Raw genomic sequence first — 23,504 nt, 5'->3', positions numbered from 1 at the left:
CAAGTGGGCAACAGAGCAAAGAAGTATCACAAGTGGGGTGTTGAATAGTTAGGAACATGTCGGCCTCCTCCATGTCTCAAACTCTCTCAACTAGTTGTTGCAATTATGTCATCTCATCTTGTAAAGTAATTGGACTATGCTATTTTTTTTTCATTGTCAAATTAATGGACTATGCTATTACTTACAGCTTACTCAGAAAGACTTACTCCAAAACGGAAGAGCCACTTTTAAATAAACACCTTACTTATTGGGAGCAAAACTCAAATAACGCACCTTGCTTAACGAAGAATAAGGTAACAGTACACCTTCTCTTATTATTAAACTAAGGTTAATAATTTGGGGTTTAACATTACAGAAAAGTATGTAAAGTTAAATCACAATGGCATCATTATGAAAACTTTTGAATCATCCACCAGACATGAACGCACTAAGCAAATGATAACATGACGTTTGAGTCCCAGAAAGTTATTTAGTGGATTTACATACCCTAACTAATTTTATGGTGACGAATCAACTCGACTAATTGTTGTTTCAGAAATTACAAAAAACTATTCAGCATTTCATATTTTGATGAATGATTGGTATGAACTGGTTCAGAATCTTCAGTTATAAAATATTTTTCTTCTTTATGAATGAGTTATTATTTTTCTCGGTAATTTTAATAATGTCACTTCACTTAGTTTTTAATAATTTTAATTGGACTAAACTAATATCAAAATCACAATTCTGAACCCAATAATAACCAAATTAAACCAGCAAAACCAAAAGGATTACATCGATTACGAGAGAAAACCAATATTGGCCGGTCAGACATTGATTTTTTATTTTGCTCCCAAATCGCGACTCCTTTGTTTTGCTCCTCTCTCTCTCTCTCTCTCTCTCTCTCTCTCCTCTCTCTCTCAAAGGGCAACAACGAAATCGTCGCCTTCTCTTTAACAGTCACCGGCGATCAATCTCCGGTAATCAGAACTTTTTCCATTCGTCGACATGGCGATGACCATCGAAGGTAAAATCTAATCACCTCTCTTTCATATTAGTATCATTTCCCGGCGGAATCGAATTAGATTCAATTCGATTTGCTCTATGTTCAAATTCTTCCGTACGGTTTTAGATTTGAGTCTTGAATTACTCAGATCTTGGTTCTTTTCGTGGTGTTTCATGATTTGTTAATTTTGTGAGCTAGGGTTTTTTTTTTGAAATGTTCAAGCTCACTCATTGTTTGCTTTCTTTTTTTTTCTTCAATTTTCCGATGTGATTGCTCCTGGAATGCTCCAAATTTGCTGTTTTTGGTACAGTGTAAGTTTTAAGACTTGAAGCTCTTTTGATTACTTTGACTTGTTATATCAGAGTGTATGGATTCTCGTGATCTTACAGATTTATATTTTCTTGGTTTCACAGACTTGCTGGACTTGCTTTCATGTTTTCATCTAGTATCCTCCTACAAATCCTGGTACGTTTCTATTTAGCAATCTACTTATCTTATAACTCTTGAAGTTTAGCTGTTAGGTTGTGAGCTGAGTATACTGGTCTCCTTTTGTACCCTGGTTGCGGTTGGTCTACCAAACATAGTTGTGAGTCTTGGCCTATTTTATGCTTGGGCTTACTAGATACTTTCTCAAGTAAAAAACTGTTACATTCAAACCTTCTTGCATATTTGTAGTTTTGAGCTTCACTCTCTTGTATCTTGATTAACGAGCTCTGGATTCGTATCCTTATCACATTCCCACACTAAACGACCTTAGTATATCTGTATATGCTAAGCTGGGTTCCTTAGTTATCCTTAGCTGATGCAGGTGCTAACTCAGTGTCTAACTTACTAAATAACTTAGACTTTCTGAAGAACTTCTCTAAACTCAAGCATCTTCTCCCGTCAACTTCTATCAAGTCCTTATATAGGTCTAGTTTGTTTTTCTTGCAATTTGATTAGAAGAAGAAGGGACCATTAGATTTACATATCTGATCAGTTTTTCATATTTTGTTATTCCCTTGTTGTACCTGATTATGCCATGCAATAAGTAACACATGTTATAGTCATATGAGAAATTTAGCGCTAACTATTTGTTTGTGATGATGGTCAGGCGTGCGCGATATATGGTAATTGGTGGCCAATGCTATCAGCACTCATGTATGTAGTGGTGCCTATGCCTTGTATGTTCTTTGGAGGAGGCTCAACCCAATTTCTTACTAGTCGGGACGGTGGAGGGTTAGTTACTAAAGAGACTTTACTGCTACTTCGAATTACATGATGAAACATGGATTACCAAATTTGCTCGTCGTTTAAACGCAGGTGGATAGATGCAGCTAAGTTCTTGACGGGAGCATCGACAGTGGGGAGCCTCGCTATCCCAATCATCTTAAGGCATGCACATATGATCGAGACTGGCGCAATGCTCATAGAATTCACATCGTTCTTCATATTCATTTGCACTGTCATGTGTTTTCACCGGGCTAGTCTTGATGATGACTGGTAGGTAACAGAGAGCCTTGTTGCTCGTGATTTACTAATTGGATTCGTATGAGTTATTATGAACCCGAGAAAAAAAAAAGTGGTTAGGAAAGTTGTGTTCTTCTCACTCTTTTGTAAAGCTTTGTATCAATCAGTGTCTGTGTAAAAAGTTGTATTCATCATTGTGAATGTTTTCTGGAAACAAGTGCCAAAAATATGTGGTTTTACATGTTCAGGGAACAGTTTTTTGTTGCAGGATTATAAGTTTTGGTTTTTAAATGTGCTGCAGTCTTACTTTCATGCACATGAACAATTAAGGAAGCAAAAAGTAGATTTGGTACTTGCATATCAAGAAACGAGAGTAAATCCCTAATATGTTGAGATGGTCTGTCACACCTCTCAATCACAACAGTCTGGATTCTTCAAGAAGACCCTCGTTAATTAGGATTGGATTCGTGATATAGAAAATTATAAAATGATAGTAACAGTAACAGAAGAAAGTCGCTATGGTTTGGGAGCTTCTTCATTGACGTAGAGAAGAAAAGCCATTATGGTTTTCGATTCCCGCGGATCTAAATGGACTGAGACATATTGTGGCCAAACAGCTTGCGATGTTGGTGAAGGTGGATATCTCAAATCTGTGATATCCGGAGAATTAGCTCCGGATCCTTGGAGACCTATCAAAAAATTTAGACAATATAACCCACTTTTGTTCTGTTCGTATGTTCCAAGTTTAGTGCAACTACGGGGCAAAAGGAAAGAAAGAGATTATTATTATTTGAGATGCTCAAATGTAACTACTTGTACCATCTCCCTTCTGAACAAAAAGATAACTTCTAGTCAAATAATTTACTTTGTGTTTGCTACTTTATAAAGAAGTTTGTTTTTTACATATTTTTAATTGTCCATGTCAGTTTTTAGATGAAATTAATGCATGAGTTCATGTCGAAGTAGAGAATTTGAGTTCAAAGGCAACACACGTTTTGACTTGGCGTGTCAGTGCGGGGGCATCACTAGGGCCTAGACTTGAATTGATCCTTTCGAACCTCTTTTTTATTGTTTGTGTTTAAGATTTTAATAACAGAGTTGAATTATTATTTCTTGATTTTATAATTAAAAGAGTTGATAATATACGTCCGAAGGCCCTTCAGATAAGCCCATGGACTAACAACGATAAACCTCATAAGGGTAGAACGTAATTTCACGGAGATCAACCCTACTTCATATCTGTATATATATATATATATATCTTCGTGAAGCTCTTCACGGACTTAGCCGTCGTCTTGTAGGATTGTAATCGTTGTTCTAAAAGTTTTTATTTTACTTTTATTAAGTCTCTCTTTTATATACATCATTGTTTCTTCACGAATTGTTTTTCGATCGCTCCTAGTATTTTTAAATTGAACTTGTTTTTTTCTTTGATTTTGATTTTTTTTAAACACGGCGAAGGATGATGATTCAATTAGATGTGCGAATGGAGATTAGTTTCTCCATTTTGAGCTCAAAACTTTTATTTGGCATTTTATCTGACTTCGCCGATTAGTTTTTTTATATTGGAATTCTTTTTTTTTTTTTTTGGGAGGAGGAATGGTTTTATGATGATGAATGAGGATTCAATTAGATGTGCGAATGGTTTCATCATGAGCTCAAAAACTCTATTTGGCAATTTTTATCTGACATCTCTCCCATTTCTCCAAAATTATTTGGTTAAGGACATTGTTTATAACGAAGAGATTTGATCGATAAACTTTTTGTTACATAACTATTTTGCTTATCTGATATTCTGATTACGCCATTGAAAAACACTACGCCCTAGAAGTAATGGCAAAGGAGTTCCGCAGAACGATCCTGCTGTCAAAGGCGCCATACCAAACTGTCCCGCTGTCAAAGGTGCCGTACCAAACGACCTCTCTGTCAAAGGCGCTGTACCTGACATTCCGCAGCCATAGGCGATGCACCGGACAGTCCTCAGCCGTAGGAGACGCACCGGACAGTCTGCAGCCGTAGGAGACGCACCGGACAGTCCTCAGCCGTCGCGTAACTAGTTCGAAGAGGTCCAAGTTAATCTTGATGTCCATTAAGGCGCCAATTATCGTAAGTCCCACTGCGTTACGGATGGTGGAGATCGACAGCTGCGAGAATGCGATCATCCGACATGTGGAGTAACTCGTCAAAAATTCTGGAATCGGGAACCACATGCCGCACTCAGTAAAAAAGTCCTCGTAGACGCAGAGGTGATATGCTGGGCAATCCCACGGACGTTCGTTGATACTCGACAACACAAGCTGCAAGTTGTGTGGCATTTCGTAGACATCGAACATGCGGGCTGTGGAACCTTATTACCCACAGCTAAGCCAGCGACCAGAGATCTAAGAGCAAACTCTGAGCCAGTACGTTCTTCGTACCCGAGTACCTTCCCGCATCGCTGACCCGAAGGATGTGGAATCAGACTAAGGTCCTAAACGTTTGTAGGAAACATGACCTTAAGGTCCCGGACATCCTCTTCCGTAAAATCAGTCAAGACACCTCCTCCCTCCGACAGATTCCACCAGGACGGATGACCCGCTCAAATGTCGTCGAAACCCCTCTCTAGCGCGTGATACTGATCATCTCCAAACTTTTCTGGAATATCATCTCCCGAAGCCATGGCGCGAGACCTTGCAAAACCAACCAAGCAACCGGTTAGTATTGGAGCAACAAACCCCATCAAAAAAGCCATAGTATTCGAGATAAATCGATCACACCAGGATTATCTGCGTAGTACATACTGCGCACCATCACCATCCTGCAAATTGTATTGCATCACTTTCCACACTTTTACTCATCCGCGTACAACATCCACTGTCGTGTTACACGCGCACATCTCGACTCGTACGAGCTCGTCAATTTCTCTGCAAACGGTGATCTCATCAACGTGTCTCGAAGGTTAACCCTCTAACGTGATCTCGCCAAGACCATCGAAGCTACGCGCGGAGACGGCGGCACCGTGCCACAATCACAAGCTAGAGAGTGGCGAGCTCACCCATCTCGTCTCCGCACTCCCCATCTTGCCCCCGTACGATGTCCATCTCGCTAATACGTCCATCTCGCTAATATGGTGCCATTACGTGTATCTCGCGGAAACACCATCAACCTCGCCACCGTATCATACTGTGCATTGTCTTAATCTCGGGCTTGACACAGCCTCGATCTTGCCGTGATCTCGACCATGCTACGGTCTCGATCTCGCCGTCGAAAGTACGCATTCAACCACAAACACGTACAACATCCATTCCATCACCTCGCAACCTCGCCAACAAGCCTCAATCACGACCAAAAAACTAAGGCCCTAGGGCAAGTCTTTGAGCACACCACACTGTGCGGAACCTGTCATCCCTCCACGACGTCGCCATACCATCACGCCGTCTTGTACGCATCCTACATCTTGCAAAGCACACTTTCGACCGCTCCAGCTCCATGGACCAGCACGCCACAACACCTTCGATTTGAGGACCACGCGTAACTTGTAAATTGACGGTGCCTGGGCAGGGAAAGCGAGACCGAGACGCCTCACGGTCTCGGCTTGATCTGACGGTCACGGCGGCACGACTCATCTGGAAGTGGAGCGGGGCAGAGCAGGTCGATGGTGTCGCTTGCGGAGAAGCATGACCGAGACACCTCACGGTCTCGGCTAGGTCCGATGGCGCGGTGCGAGTTCATCCAACGGCTAGGAGGAGATACCGGCGGAACAGACTGACCGGTTCGAGCAGCGCCGGGAAGATGGAACGACGTGGCAAGTTCGGCGACCTGGAAGAGGTTTGGCGGCAAGACCATGGTCATACAAACAAAAGAAAAGAGGAAGAAAAGTAGGAAGAAAAAGATAAGGGAGAGAAAGAAAGAAAATTACCTTGTGGAGAAGAAGAGAATAATGCGTAAAAATAAAGATAAAGAGACATATTTATATGGAGGAGACCAGTGCGTTGACCGAGATAAAAAGGAAAACCATAATTTTGAAGGTATCTCTAATTTTCGAGCCTCGGGAAACGTGCAGAACATGCAAAACTCCCGTTTAAAACCCAACAAACTTAGAAAACGGGCGCAATGCACTCTTCATCCCGAAATCTCCCGGATGTCTCGAAAAACGTGCGCAATGCACTATTCATCCCGAAATCTTTCGGATGTCTTGAAAAACGTGTGCAATGCACTATTCATCCCGGAATCTCCCGGATGTCTTGAAAAATATGCGCAATGCACGATTCATCTTGGAATCTCTCGGATGTCTCGAAAAACATGTGCAACGCACTATTCTTCCAGGAACCATCCGAAAGGTCTTCAAGCTCTTAAAAATCTTTTGTTCCTTCTGCAAGACGGACCTAGAGACGTGAAATTGTACCCAACGAGCTTAAACAAGCTATCGCTCATCGGACTAGGGGGGGACCATTGTTGGATATGGGCTTTGCCCTTAACATTTCACGAAGCCCAAACAGAAGATTCTCAAAAAGTTAAAGGTCTGAAGTCATGGATCTGGCCCATTTGGCCGCAGGGGCAAAATCGTCATTTCGCAAAACAGACAGAAGTGACCGTATATCAATGGCCCATTATAAATAAGAGATGTCATTGTCAGAGGTCTGAATCCGAAATCTTGGCAATCAGAGAGAAAAGAGCAATTATTATCGTGTTAACTGCGCTTAGATCTTTAATTGTATTTTCCGTAAATTCTGATCTTAAATTCTACTTTAATAAAAGGACGACTTCCGATTTATCCCTAAGAATATTCATATTATTTATATTGTTGATTTCATATTTCAACATTAAACATCTGAGATGTGTGCGGTGAATGGAGAACGCTTCACCTCCTCCAAAACCTTTTCTAGCTCTCGCACCTCACTGACGGCCATATGCATTTGTGTTGAAATTTCTTTTAACTGAACATGCACTTGTTCGAGCTCTAGTTTAAAAACTCAATTTTCTTCATCTACGGATTGGCTCGGTGCATCCCATTGACTCGTCAGGTTTCGGCTATTTGGAGGGTTCTCGCAACTCGCAAGATGCTCAAGTTTTATCCATTATTTAAACAGAAAATTATGCGTAATTCTATTTTTCTTAAAACGTTAAGCAGAGGATGCTAATAACAAAAGTTTTTCTCCGTCGGATCTTAAAATAAAAATATTTTCTAGTAAGCAGAATATAAATTCAAACCAATGAAAATTGAACGACCAAATCTTTCAAATTGTTACATGAACTGTGTAAAGGTCTCTCTGAAGCCATTTGTTGTGCAAATAAGGTATACAAAAATATCTAAAACGTTGCTTTGACCCATAAGAAAAACAATTATAGAATATATAATCTTTGATTTAATCCGAATCAAAACTCCAAACCTTGTCATTAACGGAAAGAAATAAACCTGTAATTAAAACTCAGACCTGGTCATTTATAAAAAAGTGTGAATTTTCGTTACAGTCCAACGGTAACTTGGGAGAAAAAGAACGGGTTAAAAAAAAGAGACAAATAAACAAAACTCACTCATCCACCGTTAGATTCAAAGTTCATCATCCAACGGCTAGGAATCTAATCCCGCTAAATATTTGACCGTTGCCAAATTATGCTTTAATGGCTCCGCTCCTCTCCTCTCTTCCCCCTTAATCAATCTCTCTCATCCCTCTTCTCATATACTTTCAGATTCTCTCTACAAGAAAAAGGAAAAAAAAGAGTCTTGAAAAAACACCGACAGAGAAAAAAAAATCATGGCGACTAGACCTGTTCTTCGTCCTCAACCCGTTAGAGGTTTGTTTCGCCGATCGATCTTTGTTCTTATTCTTTTGGGTCCTAATTGACCAATTCCGTTGTTGATTTGGTTGCTTTATGTGAAAAATTCAGGTGAACCCAAGAACCGTCGTGCTCTTGGTGACATTGGAAACATCGATTCTCTTCCCGGTGTTGATGGAGGAAAGATCAATCGACCCATGACTCGTAACTTCCGTGCTCAGTTGCTAGAAAACGCCGCCGCCGCCGCTAATAAAAAGGTCTCTTTTTTTTTATTCTTATCAGATATCTTGTTACTTTTTTACGCCGACCCATGAGCTTGTTAGATGATTCTTAAATCTCACATTTTTTTGTATTCTCTCTCGTTGCAGGATCCAGTTCTTGATGGATCTAAAGTTGTTGTTACCAAGAGACAAGAAGTTGTAAGAGCGGTTCAAAAGAAAGCACGAGGTGGTGATAAGAAGGAGCCATCAAAACCTATTGAAGTCATTGTGATTAGTCCTGATACGAACGAGGTTGCAAAAGCTAAAGAGAGTAAGAAAAGTGATGCGACTGTGTTGTCTCATAAGAAAGTTACTTACTCTTCTGTTCTCGATGCTCGTAGCAAGGTTAGATTCTTTGATTAATAATTCTTTGGTTTTTTACATATTGAAATCATAGTGTGCAATGTTCTGATTGATTTGTATACACACACTTAGGCTGCTTCTAAAACTTTGGATATCGATTCTGTCGACAAAGACAACGATCTTGCTGCTGTGGAGTATGTTGAGGATATATACACTTTCTACAAAGAAGTTGAGGTACTTGTCATAGTATATAACCCTCTTTTGTTAATGCTTATGGATGAGTTATGTGAATGGTTCTTTAATCAAGCGTGTTGTTTTGTTCTTTGTTGCAGAATGAGAGCAAACCTCTGATGTATATGCATACACAACCTGAGATCTATGAGAAGATGAGATCAATCCTTATAGATTGGCTTGTAGAAGTTCATGTCAAGTTTGATCTCTCCCCTGAGACTCTTTACCTCACTGTCAACATCATTGATCGTTTCCTGTCTTTGAAACCTGTGCCTAGAAGAGAGTTACAGCTTGTAGGTATCAGTGCTTTGCTCATTGCTTCCAAGTACGAAGAGATCTGGCCTCCTCAGGTTAATGATTTGGTATACGTGACTGATAACTCCTACATCAGCAAACAGATTCTAGTGATGGAGAAAACCATTTTGGGGAGTCTCGAATGGTACTTGACAGTTCCAACACAATATGTGTTTCTTGTGAGGTTCATCAAAGCCTCAGGTTCTGATCCGAAATTGGACAGCATGGTTCATTTTCTTGCTGAGTTGGGTTTGATGCACTACGACAGTTTGATGTTCTGTCCTTCCATGCTTGCTGCGTCAGCTGTCTACACAGCCAGATGCACCTTAAACAAGACTCCTGCTTGGACTGATACATTAAAGTTCCACACAGGCTACTCTGAATCTCAACTCATGTTAGTCTTCTTTCTTTCTTACAAACAACTTTGTGATTCATTATGTTTTGTATACTAATATCTCTATATGTTTATGTGTTTACCAGGGATTGCTCAAAGCTTTTAGCTTTCGTTCACTCGAGTGTTGAGGAGAGCAGGCTACAAGGTGTGTTTAAGAAGTATTCAAAACTTGGAAGAGGTGCTGTTGCTTTGATTTCACCAGCCAAGTCTCTTCTGTCGTCTGATCCTTGAACAAGTCTTGAATGAAGAAGTCTCCGTCTTGCAAACTCTGCATCTTTAGTTTCTCTATTACCTTCTTACTAATATGTAAAGGTTATGGATTCATGCCAAGAAATAATGTTTCTGTATGAATTCAAAAGTATCAATAATGAATTCTTCTTCTCTTCTATATCATAATCATTTTGGTCTTGATTCCAACATATTATTAACTGTGGAGTCAAATTCGAATTAAACTGATCTGTTGAAAAGAAAATTGTTCAGCATGAGACCAAGCACGATCAATGTTAACATTGCCAGTTTACTCTCAAGAGTCAAGACCACAAAATATCAAATTTGCTTATTCCTACAAAACTAGATCAAGAAGAATTATCATTTTAATGATTTTCGCATAATCAAACTAAAACGACGACGTATTGGGTAATCAAAAGGGCTGAGGGTATTTACGTCATTTATTAGGGGAACTCCGATGTAACCCTAATCTATAAAGAAGATTTGTAGCGCCGTGAGTGTCTTCCTTCTTGTCTATCACTGAGCATCCAAAAACCTTAAGCGTTTCGTCTCTTCTCATCCATTTTTGAAGATGGTAAGCTCTTTCTCTCCTCCAAACACTTGTTTCTTCGGGAGAATTTGGTTTCTTGCGTTAGTCTGTAGGGAACTTTAGATCTGCGATGAGATTATTTCACTAAGTTTTGCTAGTTTCTAATGTTCCATACTTTCTAGGTTCTGTAATTGGTGGATCAAATGATGTTTCAGCTATATGCGATATTGATCTTTGCTTGTCTTGTTCTTAGTTTGAGGGTTGTCTGATAAGTGTTAGACCAGTGGTGAACAATTTGTTTCTCTAATGTGTTTTGCTCTCTCTCTCTTTTATAGTCGTCTAAGAGAAAGACTAAGGAGCCAAAGGTCGAGACTGTGACTCTTGGACCTACTGTTCGTGAAGGAGAGCAAGTTTTCGGTGTTGTTCACATCTTTGCTTCATTCAATGACACTTTCATTGTAAGCTTTTGCTCTTTGATATTCAATGTTCGTATGATTATTATACCTTCTGTGAAATGAGTTCATGACATTGCCTTTGAATCACTTTTTTTTTGCAGCATGTGACTGATCTGTCCGGCAGGGAAACTCTCGTTCGTATCACTGGTATGTATCCTTTCTATTCTTTGCAGTGCAATGATCAATGCGATCTGAATCATTTTTTAATAAATGATTTGCAGGTGGAATGAAAGTGAAGGCTGACCGTGATGAGTCCTCTCCTTATGCTGCTATGCTTGCTGCTCAAGATGTTGCTCAGAGATGCAAGGTTAGACATTAGTCAATGTTCATGCTTTTTTGTTTAATAAGGACATTGAGCTTCTGGATGATAATCTCTAATGCCTATATGTTACAGGAACTTGGCATCACAGCAATTCACGTGAAGCTCCGTGCTACTGGAGGAAACAAAACCAAGACCCCAGGTCCAGGTGCTCAGTCTGCTCTCAGAGCCCTTGCTCGTTCTGGCATGAAGATTGGTCGTATAGGTAACATAGAATCTGAATTTCTTTCACATTGTTTTGTATGGACGAATTTGTTACTTTGGATTGCTTATGCAAATTGAATCTTTCTTGAATGTATTTTGCAGAGGATGTGACTCCGATTCCCACAGACAGTACACGCCGAAAGGGTGGACGAAGAGGAAGAAGACTCTGATTTCACGATGTATGTGGCTCATCATCGTTCAATTGTGCCCTTGACTCTCTCTGTATTTTCTTGGGTACACTTCGAAGTTAGTTTTGTCTCTCTCCAGTTTATAATTCCAGTTGCTTCAAGAACGTTATAAGCTGTGTTTTTCTTCGACATTGTATTTGGAGTTTTTTTGGTAATGAGGAAAAAAATGATAGTGAGTGATTGATCACTTTGTATTACTGTTATTTGGTGTATTGCTATTTTGCATTTCTCTCTTCATCTCTTTTCAACTTCAGATCATAGAATGTGAAGTTTGCGGGATCCCTTATGAGATGGGTGCTTTTAAAACCAGATTAGAAAGTCGCATGCAGTATTTGATAATGTTTTTCTGTCGTGGATCTGTAACCAAACCAAGCTAGATTGTTAGCATAATGCGTTTTTGAAATCAATAATTCAACTAGAATGCAATCAATTATTTATAATGAAAAAGAGTTGATGGTGTGGTGAATACAATTTACTTCGGTACGTACGAACGGAGAGATTGTTTGATTAGTGCTGTTCCTTTTGTTTCTTTTAAGCTCCAAAGGTTCATTGTTGGCAGTGAAAATTGGTTGAAGTTTGTAAATGTTTAATTTGATACACAGGTCTGGTTAACTGCAGAAAGAAGTGTCCAAAACCAGGTCTGNTTTTTTTTTTTTTTGCTTCCAAGCGAGTTAAACATGCTTGGTTCATATGTAAGTAAATGATTGGAATTTGGAACTTTTATTTGTTTTTGTATACATCTTATATATGAGACTTGACATGAACGAGAAATGCTGCCTTAAATCTTGTTTAGATCATGGTTTAAAACTCAAGTTTGGCTTACTCTTCGGCTAACAAATCTCATATTCTTTGAGGTTTTGGTTAATAATAATCGTCTACATCTCCTTTTGTTCACAGAGGGTGTTTGGTCTAGTGGTATGATTCTCGCTTCGGGTGCGAGAGGTCCCGAGTTCGATTCTCGGAACACCCCATCTGTTTTGATTTTATATACCTATGAGTCGTTCAGGTCAGCCTCCGGATCTCAAGAAGTAAGTTTCTCTCCGCTACTTCAATCTCTCTGTTTTGTATTTCTTTGTTTGGGATATTTCTCTACATCCAGATATGTTTTAGTTTCAAATCGAGCTTCGTGTTTGTTTCTGATTTTTGTTCTTCGTTCGTTTCATGTTATGTCAGGTACATGGACAAGAAACTCCAAAGTAAGCTCCCATCTCTCTCTTTGTTGTTTTTTTTGTTTTCTTGTTTTCTTTTTAAAGTGTTTCAGGATGTTTTACCTAGTCTGTTGCTGTGATTTGCTTCAAACTCTTGAACCTACGAGCTATGTTTAGTGAAGATATGTATTCCATTTCAAGTCATATATATCTATAGAACAAATATCACATAGTTCATAGCATAGTCTCATCTCATTGATTTAGTCAAGGTTGCAGCAGGATGGTTTACGGATTCCTTGGTTTTGTTTCTTCATATGCTTTCATTATTGAACATTTTGTGTTTTATCATGTTTTGGTAACTGGGTATGGTCAAGAGAAGTTATTGTCTCTCTGTTTTTTTTTGTGTGTGTTTCCCCTCCAATTGTAGTTAAGCTTAATGCCAACCGAACGGTAGTTGGAACTCTCCGTGGGTTTGATCAGTTCATGAATCTTGTTGTGGATAACACTGTTGCAGTCAATGGTGATGACAAGACTGACATTGGGATGGTGGTACGTTTCTCTTTCTCTCTCTCTTTGTCTTCCCTCTTTTAAACCACAGAAATGTTCTGGAAGTATTCATCCATCATCTGTTCTGTTTTAACATTCTACGTTTCCTGGATCCAGGTGATTAGAGGAAACAGCATTGTCACTGTTGAGGCTCTTGAACCAGTTGGCAGATCTTAGCTTTGATTACTTTACTTTGCACCACCAGTATTCAATCATCTTCTGTAATATGACTTTTGACTTAGTTTGTTCTCTGTACTTAGCATCTATGAATCTTGAAGAAGATTAATTTGATGAATTCAACTTCTTTGACTCCTTCACTTCTATTGTTATGCTCTGAAGTTTTTTGTAACCCTTGATTAGATGGATACAGGCAAATCTGGATATAATGTCCTTGTGTTTTGATCTCTCTTTTCAATTTTGTCAGGGTCTCTAAGTTCTATATTCCTCATAGGGTTAGATCTTTGGTCCAACAATTTTTAAGCATTGCTACACAACTTTACATAAGAGATACAAGGAAAAAGCTAAGTATGATTGGGCCAGACCTTACACAAAGTAAAATCCTTTTAGTTGTGGAGATATGAATTTTGGGTAAACGAGCTCCAACGGTCGTTTTCTTTTGCTTGCTTTTATCACTAATCTTTTAACCTTTAGTTTTTTTACCCATCTTTCTCTAATTAGATCATTATTGTGCCGTTTGGCTCCTCTGTTGTGATAAAGATGTTTCGTGAATAAGAAGAAGCGCAAAAGGGAATAATAGAGTAAACGAGAAAAGAGAAGTGAAAGTGGAAGGAATCAAGGAAGCATGTGCCCCACGAAGTATTGTTTGCAAGGCAAAATGAAATGATGATGATACCATATAATCTAAATCTAAATCTGACTATCTCCAATAAAACAGCAACAACGTACAAGTACAACACGTAACCTCAACGGAATGTTCGGCACGTGGGTCGTCGTCGTCGTCGTCGGCACATACACACACGTGGGGGTGGTATTAGTTTCCAACTTACATTCCTCTTTCTTGTTCTATAAATCAACAAAAACTTATGATACACATCTATCTAACCATGACTCGATGTACTTTATTGGTAGAAAAAGTAGGTATTTGTGTTTTGTCATTTACAATTTGATGTGTTTTTTTTTTTAAACATTCGTGGTCGGGGTATCTCTAACTAATATAGCAAAAGTTTGATTAGAAAATTTAAAACACATGGATTTACAACTAATCCAAAAAGAACTTCCACCAACTTCACTTTATTTCCTTTTTCTTTTGATTATTTTTCTCTTTTAGTTTTGGGGAAGAGGCTAGAGAGAGTCCGAGAGAGATTGCTTCTTTCTAAATTCTAACGGTAACAACTATTCCCATATAGAAAACGTAAATTAACTTGATATATTCTCTTGGACCATTACAAGTAACTAAAATATTCACTTTGGATACAAGTTGTTCAATAAAACTTCACCATCCTTTTTTTTTTCTTCAAAATTTGATTATGCTATATGATATCAATCTCATTTTAGATCAAAACCATAGAAATCCTAGTATTATGTGAATTTTTAACTAACTTTTTTTTTAAAAAATGGTGTAATGCCATATTTGTGGCGCTTCTGGGGAACATTGGTTGTGATTAGGTTACCAAATAACATAAGAGACTAGTCTTATTGTAGATTAATTCTTTTACTAATAAGCTCTCAACTGATTATTATGGTAGATTACTGCTTTTACAAGTGTGTTTGACTTTGTCATAGATATATATCTCCATTCTCCTGTATGGGAATATAATAAAACGGAGTTAATTGATAATAGTCAGAATTAGAATTATCCTACTAGATAGTATATTTGATATCATCTCACATAGAAACAAAAAAAGTTATTACATACATATATCTACTTTAGATACTTTTCCTAAGTAGATAGTATGTAAAGAGAGAGAGCGAGACACACCATTACAAAAAAGACACAGCAAAGAAAAAAGAAAAAAAAAAAAAAAAGACAGCTCGACCTTCATCTTCCTTGTTAATCCTTCATCTTCTCTCTCACCTACCTCCACCTATCTCTCTCTTTATCTCTTCTGTGAGCTGTTGTGTATACACTACGAAGAAGCAAGAAAGAAAGAAAGAAAGAAAGAAGGATTGAAGTGTGATAATTACAACCCACCAACTAAAAACCCTTTCTTCAATTCAACTCTACGCGTCGCTTAGTAATACCCAAACAAAAAAGTTTTAATCTTTTTTTCCCAACAGAAACCAAAGCAAATCATTAATTACTCCCATTTACTAATCCAATTTTCTAGGTTTTTTTTTCTTTTTCTGTTTCCCTGAAATTTTTTTTCTTATTAAAGATTGATTCTTTATAGCCTATTGATTTTGACCTCTCCCTCACTGTTTCTTCTCATTGAGAGAGAGAGAGAGTACCCATCACTCCAAGATTTGATTTTTATTTTGGATTATCCTTTGAGATAATGGCCAAAGTACTAAAATCGAGCCAATCATGCCATTTCCCTTCACCTTCAAGCTCTTCTGCTTCTTCCTCTTCTACATCATGTGGTGGCAATGATTGTAACAGAGACCCACATTCCCCTTTTAACATTTCTCAAGAGGAAGAGGAAGAGGAGAGGAGCGAGAAAGAGAGAGAAAGATTCGAGCTTTCCTCTGCATTGAGATTATTGTTTCGGCTATTAGAAGGTCTGTGATTGGTGGCTGTGTTGGTGAAGAGGATCTTTGTTCTATGGAGATTGGTGTTCCCACTGATGTTAGGCATGTCGCTCATGTCACCTTTGATCGTTTCCATGGCTTCCTTGGCTTGCCTGTTGAGTTTGAACCTGAAGTCCCCAGACGAGCTCCTAGTGCAAGGTTCGTTTTTTGGGTCTCTTATCGATTTTTATCTGGTAAAGTTTGGTGATTGAGTTTGTTGATTAAATGCTTTAATCAATTATAAAGAACCAATTAGTGTCTGTGGTTTAGTTTCTGTATCCTCTGAAATGATTCTACCTGCGATTAGTGTAGCCCCTGACATTTTTGATGTTCTTGAATCAAATCCCTTATGTTCTATGAGTTTGGCTGAAATATTTTATCAAGTAGATGGCTTGTTTAAGGATCTTGAGTGAGGTAGATAGATTAAGGACTTCTTGTGTGATTTACATTTTCTCAACTCTTTGCCAACTTTGATGTTCTTGAATCAAAATCTCTTGTTTTCTTACAATGTGCAATGGTTAGTCAACGCTCTTGAGTGGGTAGATAGATAGTTTTACTCTTTTGTTCGAGCAGAAGCTGATTAAGACTGTGTTTGTAAATGCAGTGCTACCGTGTTTGGAGTCTCTACCGAGTCAATGCAGCTATCTTATGATACTAGAGGGAACATCGTGCCTACAATACTTTTGATGATGCAGAGTCACTTGTACAGTAGAGGTGGATTGCGGGTGCGTGTTTATAACAATTTCCATCCGGTTTTACGACAAGGGGTAAAGAAATATATTCATTTGCTTCGTTTGTTGCATATAGGTTGAAGGAATTTTCAGGATAAATGGTGAGAATGCTCAAGAGGAGTACATAAGGGAAGAGTTGAACAAAGGTGTTATACCTGATAACATCGATGTCCACTGCCTAGCAAGTCTCATTAAGGTAACAAACCTGTAAAGCTCCCAACGATCATGTTGTTTCCTTTTACTTTTTTTTTCTTGAATTTTGGTTTTTCTTCTAGGCTTGGTTTAGGGAACTTCCGAGCGGTGTTTTGGATTCACTCTCACCAGAGCAAGTAATGGAGTCTGAGAGTGAAGATGAGTGTGTGGACCTTGTAAGGCTTCTTCCTTCAACTGAAGCTTCTTTGTTAGATTGGGCTATAAATCTAATGGCTGATGTTGTCGAGATGGAACAACTTAACAAGATGAATGCTCGCAACATTGCAATGGTTTTTGCACCTAACATGACTCAGGTTAGTGTTTCGAATGTATCTCTTAAGATTGTTTTATGTGTACGTTTTTGGTAAATGACATCAGTCAAATTGCAGATGTTGGATCCATTGACGGCTCTCATGTATGCTGTGCAAGTTATGAACTTTCTTAAAACACTTATTGTGAAGACGCTTAAAGACCGGAAAGAATCTCGAGACAGGTTGGTTCCAGCCTCAATTCCAGGTCCTCGGGACCATAATGGTGATCAGAGCAGCAGTAGACAACTGTTGCATCTCATGAAAGCTAACAAGGATGAAGCTCTAGACAGCTCTGAGGCCGAGATGAAAGACAAAGAAGTGTCTGCAGATGAAGAAGAAGAAGAAGAATCTGTAGAATCTCCAGAACTTGTTGGCATAAAGTCTTCTCAGGTGAAAAGCTGTAACAATGGAGGTTATGGACAGAAACACAATGATTGGGAGGAGCAGAGAAAGAAGACCACATCGACCATGTCTAAAGCGAGTAGTATTGTTGGACGCGTGAATTACAGAGTTGAGCTATTCGAAGCTTGGCGATGAAGAAAGGTGAATAGTTGTTTTTTATCCAACTTTTTGGATTTTCTTGATTTGGGTTTTGTGGGATGGATGGATGGATGAATGATGCTTTTAAATTTTGATGATGGTTGCTTGTGTATCAAGAAATGCTACGTCTCTGCATATAATTTCGAAAAAGATAAGCTTCTGCTTAAGGTTTTATGTTGAAGAATCAGCAACTTTTGCAGAATTATCGTCATATATATTAACGACTGTAGATGTAAACAAAAGATTTTAAAAATAAAACAGAACATATTACAAACTTACAATCACACTCTTTTTTCCAAGACAACTAGACAAGCATCACATCGTCGTTACATTGAGACTTGAGAGTGGCAGGTCTTGGAATTTATTGAAGGAAATAAATTAAAAACATCATAGAAGTTGATTATTTCTTAATCAACGAAAGGACATGACTGACAGACGTTTTGTTCCTGCAGTTGGCATGTTGAGTCACATGGTGTGCATACTTATCAAACAAGGTATCGATGATGTCTTCTCCAAAATGTGCAGCGAGCATTGGTTCAGTAACCACTCTTATACAATTGGCTTCATTGCGTCCTGCTTCGTACCCATCTTCTTCGTAATAGTCGCAGTTACTATGACCAAGATAGAATCCATGTGCCTCCAATTCATTGATTTCAAAAGAGCCCTCGTTTCGTATTACTTCTTTGAGTTCATATACGGTCGGATCATAAAACGGCATGTTGAACGTATCCAGCTTTGATTCACTGACATGGCCCTTTATGAAGATTGGGATGAGCACCATGTCTTAAATTTAACAAAATACTTTTTTTCTTTTTCTTTTTTTTTTTTTGGTAGAAACAACAAAATACTTTTGGTCTTTAATAATATCAAAAAGAATTATTAATATATAGCTCGCCTAAATCAAAACAAAATGTTTGAAACTAAACGTGAAATTTCTGTATAAAAAACAAAAATCAAACGCGCAATTTTATTAAACTAATATAATCCCTTCACTATTATAGTATTATTTGGTTGTCTTTTATGATTGTATGTATTTGTTCATGCTTTCAATAAATACCTAAGACCATGAATGCATCTATATAAAATGTTTGACCAGTACAAATGAATAATTTGATTTGATGTACCTCGAAAACTAAGTCACGGAGAGATTTTGATAGCAATGTCCAAAAATGACAACAATCTCTATACATCGGATCTTTAAGATGAGTGTTTCTTCCGATGAAGTTAAGAACCATACGTCCACTAGAGACAATTTCTTCAGAACGTAATCTTAGAAACATCGTGAAATCATTTTGGAACTGATTTAAGTAAGCCTTGTATGCACTTTTAGGACTTGAATTTGTTATGTACACATTCCCCACATTATTCTCTCAGGAACCTTCAAACACACAGTTAATGTTTTATACAAAGAAACTTGTTATAACAAAGTCTTGTGTTTTTAAGTACCTTAGAGAGCCAATGGAGAGCGTAAGAGGAATGTATAAAAATGTAGGCTGTTGCGAGAGAACAGCCTTGAATAGAAGGAACCTGGAGCTCCATAGACGAACACGATGCTAATTTGTTTTTGATCTTCTTATTGAAGAAAGGTATGGACTTGAATGTCATGTTGAAATCGTTTTCCGGAAGATCGTTAAGACAACAATCGATTTCTGGCGGGTTTTCGTTCACATGTTGGCACAACACATTAATGGTGTTGATGATCTCAGAGACAGCCAAAAACGTGTTTTCTCCTGAAGAACAACCCAGTTCAGCAATTTTGATGTACGTTGGAAAGTCTAAGTTCATCATCATTTCTTCTGTGTTCTTTACCAAGACTGGTTTGGCCATCGATAAAACTCTTCTCTACAAACCAAAAAAGTAAACACGTATCATAATTATTATAATCTCGATCTGTTTATGATGGACGATCTTCGTTTATAAGAAACTTGAATGAAAGTAAATGAACTCAAACTAGTTATGTACGTATCGGAAACTAGTGTACATGCATGTCTCATTCTTTATAAGTAACATATTAGTGATATAAACAACACCGTTACAAGAGGAGGACCTGTTATAGTCCTAGAAACGTCATCTAATATCTCCTTTTTTTTTGGCTGAGGCAGAGCCGTCACTAATAGAACGCATATTCCCGTGATACTTAACTAGATTTATAAACCCAATAAGCCGTCCAACTATTTTTAGTAACTTAGTCAAATAGTAAGATTAGTCTAAAATATTTATTAGTAAAATACTTATCAAGTTCGTTCTATTTTAGTAAATTTTATTTTGAACGAAAAACTCAAAATTTTCTCTGTTAATTTTGTTTTCAGTTACTACTATTTTCTATATATTTTAATGAATTTGATTGGTCCAAATTTAAGAAAAAATATTTTTCATAACTACAAATTTAAGACTACCTGACCATATAGATGGAAAATAACAAGTATTTCAATTTTAAACACAAGACTTTCATATATATATTGATTGTTTTTTTTTGTTTACATTATTTTTCCTACTTCATGCATACTATATATTTGTTATTGTTACAATATATTTTTTTAATATAGAATTGAGTTTTGTTACAATTCGTATTTACAAAACAAATATAAGTATGCAAGCTCTTTAATATAGATGTATAGTTTCATTTAATAATTAGGTTACATATAAACATTTAGCTAATGTTTTAGGTTTTATAACTTTATCAAAATGCAATATAGAAAAAAAATCATTTTTATCATCAAATAGTATTGATAAATATTTTGGTTAAAACGAAGAAAAAAGAAGTTATTGAAGAACCTGAAGACGAGAATTGGCGGAGTAACTGTTGGCTCCATCTCCACCACTCATACGTAAAGCTTTCACAAACGCATATTCATCAAGATCACACTTATCATCAATATAGCTGCATCGAGATATACATATATCATTACATATAAAGCTGCATGCATATATATTTTTAACGAGCTAAATCAAAGTAAAGTATACATGTATATATGTGTGTGTGTGTTTTGTATTAATAATGAATTGGAGAGACGAACCTCAAGGAAGGTGAGGTGTCGATGAATCTTGGATCCATTTTCATTATTGTACTTATTGATGATAAGATTTAGAAGAGAAATATCAGAAGATTTTTGTGTATCGAGGAAGCACTACACACTCTTTAACTTATAGAGAGATCGATGGAACTTAATCAATTACGTAGCACATTATATAAATCACATGAAACATGCCAAGTGACTGCAAAGTCGTTGCTCTTAATACCCAAAACAATATAATTTAAATTGATCTTGAAATTATGTTATGTTATGGAGTTTTGGTCAATTTCTGTTTACAATTGAAATGCGCCATAATATTTGGATCTTAGATTCAATCTTCATAAACGAATTAAGAAAGAAATAAAAGATATATAATTTATATTGCATGGTTTATTTTTAATGTGAGAGTTATGTGTATTTTTCTGTATATTTCATCAAAACCAAAAAATACAAAAAAATGACTTATAAGATCAATATTCATTAATTCATTACAAGTGGTTTTGTGTTAAAATCTCATTATCTAAGTATATAACAATAACCTAAATAAGAAATACAAACTTTAAAGTAAAAATACATGTGCCGAAAGTTCTTTAAATACTCTTGATGAGCTCTCTTAATTAAAATATGATTTTCTAATTATGTTAATTAGGTCCGAGACAAACAAAAATAACAACATTGAAAAAGAGTTTTAACTTACGGGACATATGTATATATGACCCAAAAATGACAAAACAAACAGAAATTATATTATTATTGTTGTTGGTGTTCATGTTGTAACGAAAAAAAGGTCAAGCAAAAAAATACGTAATCGAAGAGAAAACCTAGTCGAAGAAACCACTCGGGGAGGAGAAGATTCAAGATACATTTTACATGTCAAATAACTAATTAAGAGTATTTAAAGTATATTAAAGACCACCAACAGTAATAAGTGTGAACAGAGTGTGTGCTATCCTGACGAGTGATGAAGATTATTTTAATCAAATCGTGTGAAGATAATCTCCATTAGCAACATCAAAATGTTGTGAAATGATAACTACTGTTTATATAACTCAGATATTTTCTCCAACAAAAAACGAATAGTAATGGTAATTGCATCCTTAAAATATGTGGACGCGCGATGCTTTGTCCCGTATGCCAGCCCTGTGCCACCTAAATTTTAGAGCATGTGTAGTGAAAGAGACTCTCAAATCATGTTGACAACAAAAATCTTATTTAAATATATTTTTGTTAATTTGTCACGTTTTTAATTTAGAAATTGACAAGCATAATGAATCAATACGTTTCAAATTTCCCCGTACGAAAAAGATTCCATTATGAAGTTTAATCCTTGTTTTTTAAGTCTGGACCAGAGATCGAGTGGGAAATATTAAATTGCTGGTCATCGTCGGACATCACCCAACGGGACGAAGTGGGTGATGGGAAAATACCGGTTCGTACTTCTTACTAAAACCCCATGCTTTTTAATTAGTCAAAGATTTGTTTCAACAATATAATACGAAGAAATTGAAATCTTGTCCTCCTACTTAGAGCACCTTCAGTAGTGTAGAGAGACTCAAGTGGGTTTCTCAACCACTTTATATAAAATTTTAAATATGATTTTAGATATTTAAATTTTGTTTTGTTTTAAAAAAATATTAAGTAATAAAGTGACACATTGGTGGGAGAGTATCTAATGGAGTTCTAAGTTTCTCAAATGATCTCTTTCTCCAATTTTTTTTATTTTTATATGTTAATATAAATGGATGAGATACGATCGAATCTCCATCCCACTAATGGAAGTGCTCTTATAAGAGATAAGAATTCTCCATGCACGTTTAGATACTTCCATGTATCTAAGAGACAAGAATGTCAAACATGAAACAGTAAGAGAATATGCATAGAGAAAATAATGGAAAAATGCTATTTCACCATAGATTACTGACTGAATGGGACATTATTATCAATGGCGAGTGGGAACCACGGGGATATGATAATGTCGGCCGCATGTGCCATGTATATATACGTTACGGTGTTTAAGAAAAAAAACAAACTGACTACAAACAAAAATGTGGTATTAGTGTTATTTCTGTGGATAAGACTTGTTTTGGTATAAGATATTTTTATAAGTTATATGGATTGGTTTTGGCTAGCGATCCGATATCAGCGTATACTAATGGATTTCTACTCTTGACGGTTTGATTGTAACGTAAAACATACTAAACAAGAAAATTGATTTTCGATCGGTGAAATGTTCATGCACATCCGCTAACGAAAACAAAGTGTATTTTTTGGGTTAGTTGTTCGGTTCGAGGAAAACAAAGTGTATACTAGGGTTTCTTCCGCTGACGAAGATTCGTTTAATCAAACCGTGTGAGAGTTAAAGGTAATCTCCATTAGCAACATCAAACTCGATATGATAATGGTAATGCATGTATGGTCTTATTATATGCACTGGACGACGACGCTTTAATTTGTCACATATATGTTAATTTGTTCCAATATGTCACGTAATTTTAAAATCATGAGGAAACACAAAAGACTTTATAAAGATAACATTATTATTAGAAAACATGTTATATGCGTTAAGGAGTATGATCTAATTAAACTTCTAACAAAAGAGGATTAGTTAACAGATATCGGATAATGAGAAGAAAAAAAATATCTTGGACTAATCCAGACTCATATAAAGGAAATGATAAGAGCGGATCACTCATCACTTAGCCAAATTTGCACAGTTTGTCTCCAGATAAAAATACCTA

At 36.9% G+C, this 23,504-nt stretch overlaps 4 protein-coding genes, 1 non-coding gene and 2 pseudogenes across 6 annotated transcripts; 6 read left to right on the top strand and 1 right to left on the bottom strand.

Annotated features, from left to right (window-relative positions):
• On the top strand, positions 842 to 2,704 carry LOC104764907 (vacuolar protein sorting-associated protein 55 homolog). 2 transcript variants are annotated; one of them, XM_010488514.2, is made up of 4 exons: positions 842 to 1,006; positions 1,399 to 1,450; positions 2,079 to 2,203; positions 2,288 to 2,704. In XM_010488514.2, the coding sequence occupies exons 2-4, from the start codon at positions 1,418 to 1,420 to the stop codon at positions 2,469 to 2,471; spliced, it is 342 nt and encodes a 113-aa protein (XP_010486816.1). In that variant the 5' UTR covers positions 842 to 1,006; positions 1,399 to 1,417; the 3' UTR covers positions 2,472 to 2,704. The 2 variants fall into 2 exon arrangements, with proteins under 2 accessions (XP_010486816.1, XP_010486815.1); XM_010488513.2 differs by lacking the exon at positions 842 to 1,006 and adding an exon at positions 1,186 to 1,296.
• LOC104764906 (cyclin-B1-3-like) lies at positions 8,060 to 10,061 on the top strand. Its single transcript, XM_010488512.2, has 6 exons — positions 8,060 to 8,209; positions 8,303 to 8,448; positions 8,560 to 8,796; positions 8,887 to 8,988; positions 9,087 to 9,673; positions 9,760 to 10,061. Exons 1-6 carry the CDS (start codon positions 8,170 to 8,172, stop codon positions 9,902 to 9,904), a joined length of 1,257 nt encoding a protein of 418 aa, XP_010486814.1. The 5' UTR covers positions 8,060 to 8,169; the 3' UTR covers positions 9,905 to 10,061.
• On the top strand, positions 10,385 to 11,831 carry LOC104764905 (40S ribosomal protein S14-2). Its single transcript, XM_010488511.2, has 6 exons — positions 10,385 to 10,475; positions 10,766 to 10,888; positions 10,987 to 11,032; positions 11,107 to 11,192; positions 11,280 to 11,409; positions 11,511 to 11,831. Exons 1-6 carry the CDS (start codon positions 10,473 to 10,475, stop codon positions 11,576 to 11,578), a joined length of 456 nt encoding a protein of 151 aa, XP_010486813.1. The 5' UTR covers positions 10,385 to 10,472; the 3' UTR covers positions 11,579 to 11,831.
• TRNAP-CGG lies at positions 12,495 to 12,566 on the top strand. Its single transcript has one exon. It is a non-coding gene; the product is annotated as a tRNA-Pro (tRNA).
• On the top strand, positions 12,546 to 13,594 carry LOC104764904 (probable small nuclear ribonucleoprotein G). The gene is made up of 4 exons (XM_010488510.2): positions 12,546 to 12,624; positions 12,770 to 12,792; positions 13,172 to 13,293; positions 13,408 to 13,594. Exons 1-4 carry the CDS (start codon positions 12,590 to 12,592, stop codon positions 13,465 to 13,467), a joined length of 240 nt encoding a protein of 79 aa, XP_010486812.1. The 5' UTR covers positions 12,546 to 12,589; the 3' UTR covers positions 13,468 to 13,594.
• Positions 15,246 to 17,926, top strand: LOC104764902 (annotated as a pseudogene).
• Positions 18,027 to 20,874, bottom strand: LOC104764903 (annotated as a pseudogene).

Source organism: Camelina sativa, chromosome 19 (assembly GCF_000633955.1).
Source record: "Camelina sativa cultivar DH55 chromosome 19, Cs, whole genome shotgun sequence".
NCBI lineage: Eukaryota > Viridiplantae > Streptophyta > Magnoliopsida > Brassicales > Brassicaceae > Camelina > Camelina sativa.
The sequence above is the reverse complement of the archived record's forward strand: the minus strand, read 5'-3'. Positions and strand labels throughout refer to the sequence as shown.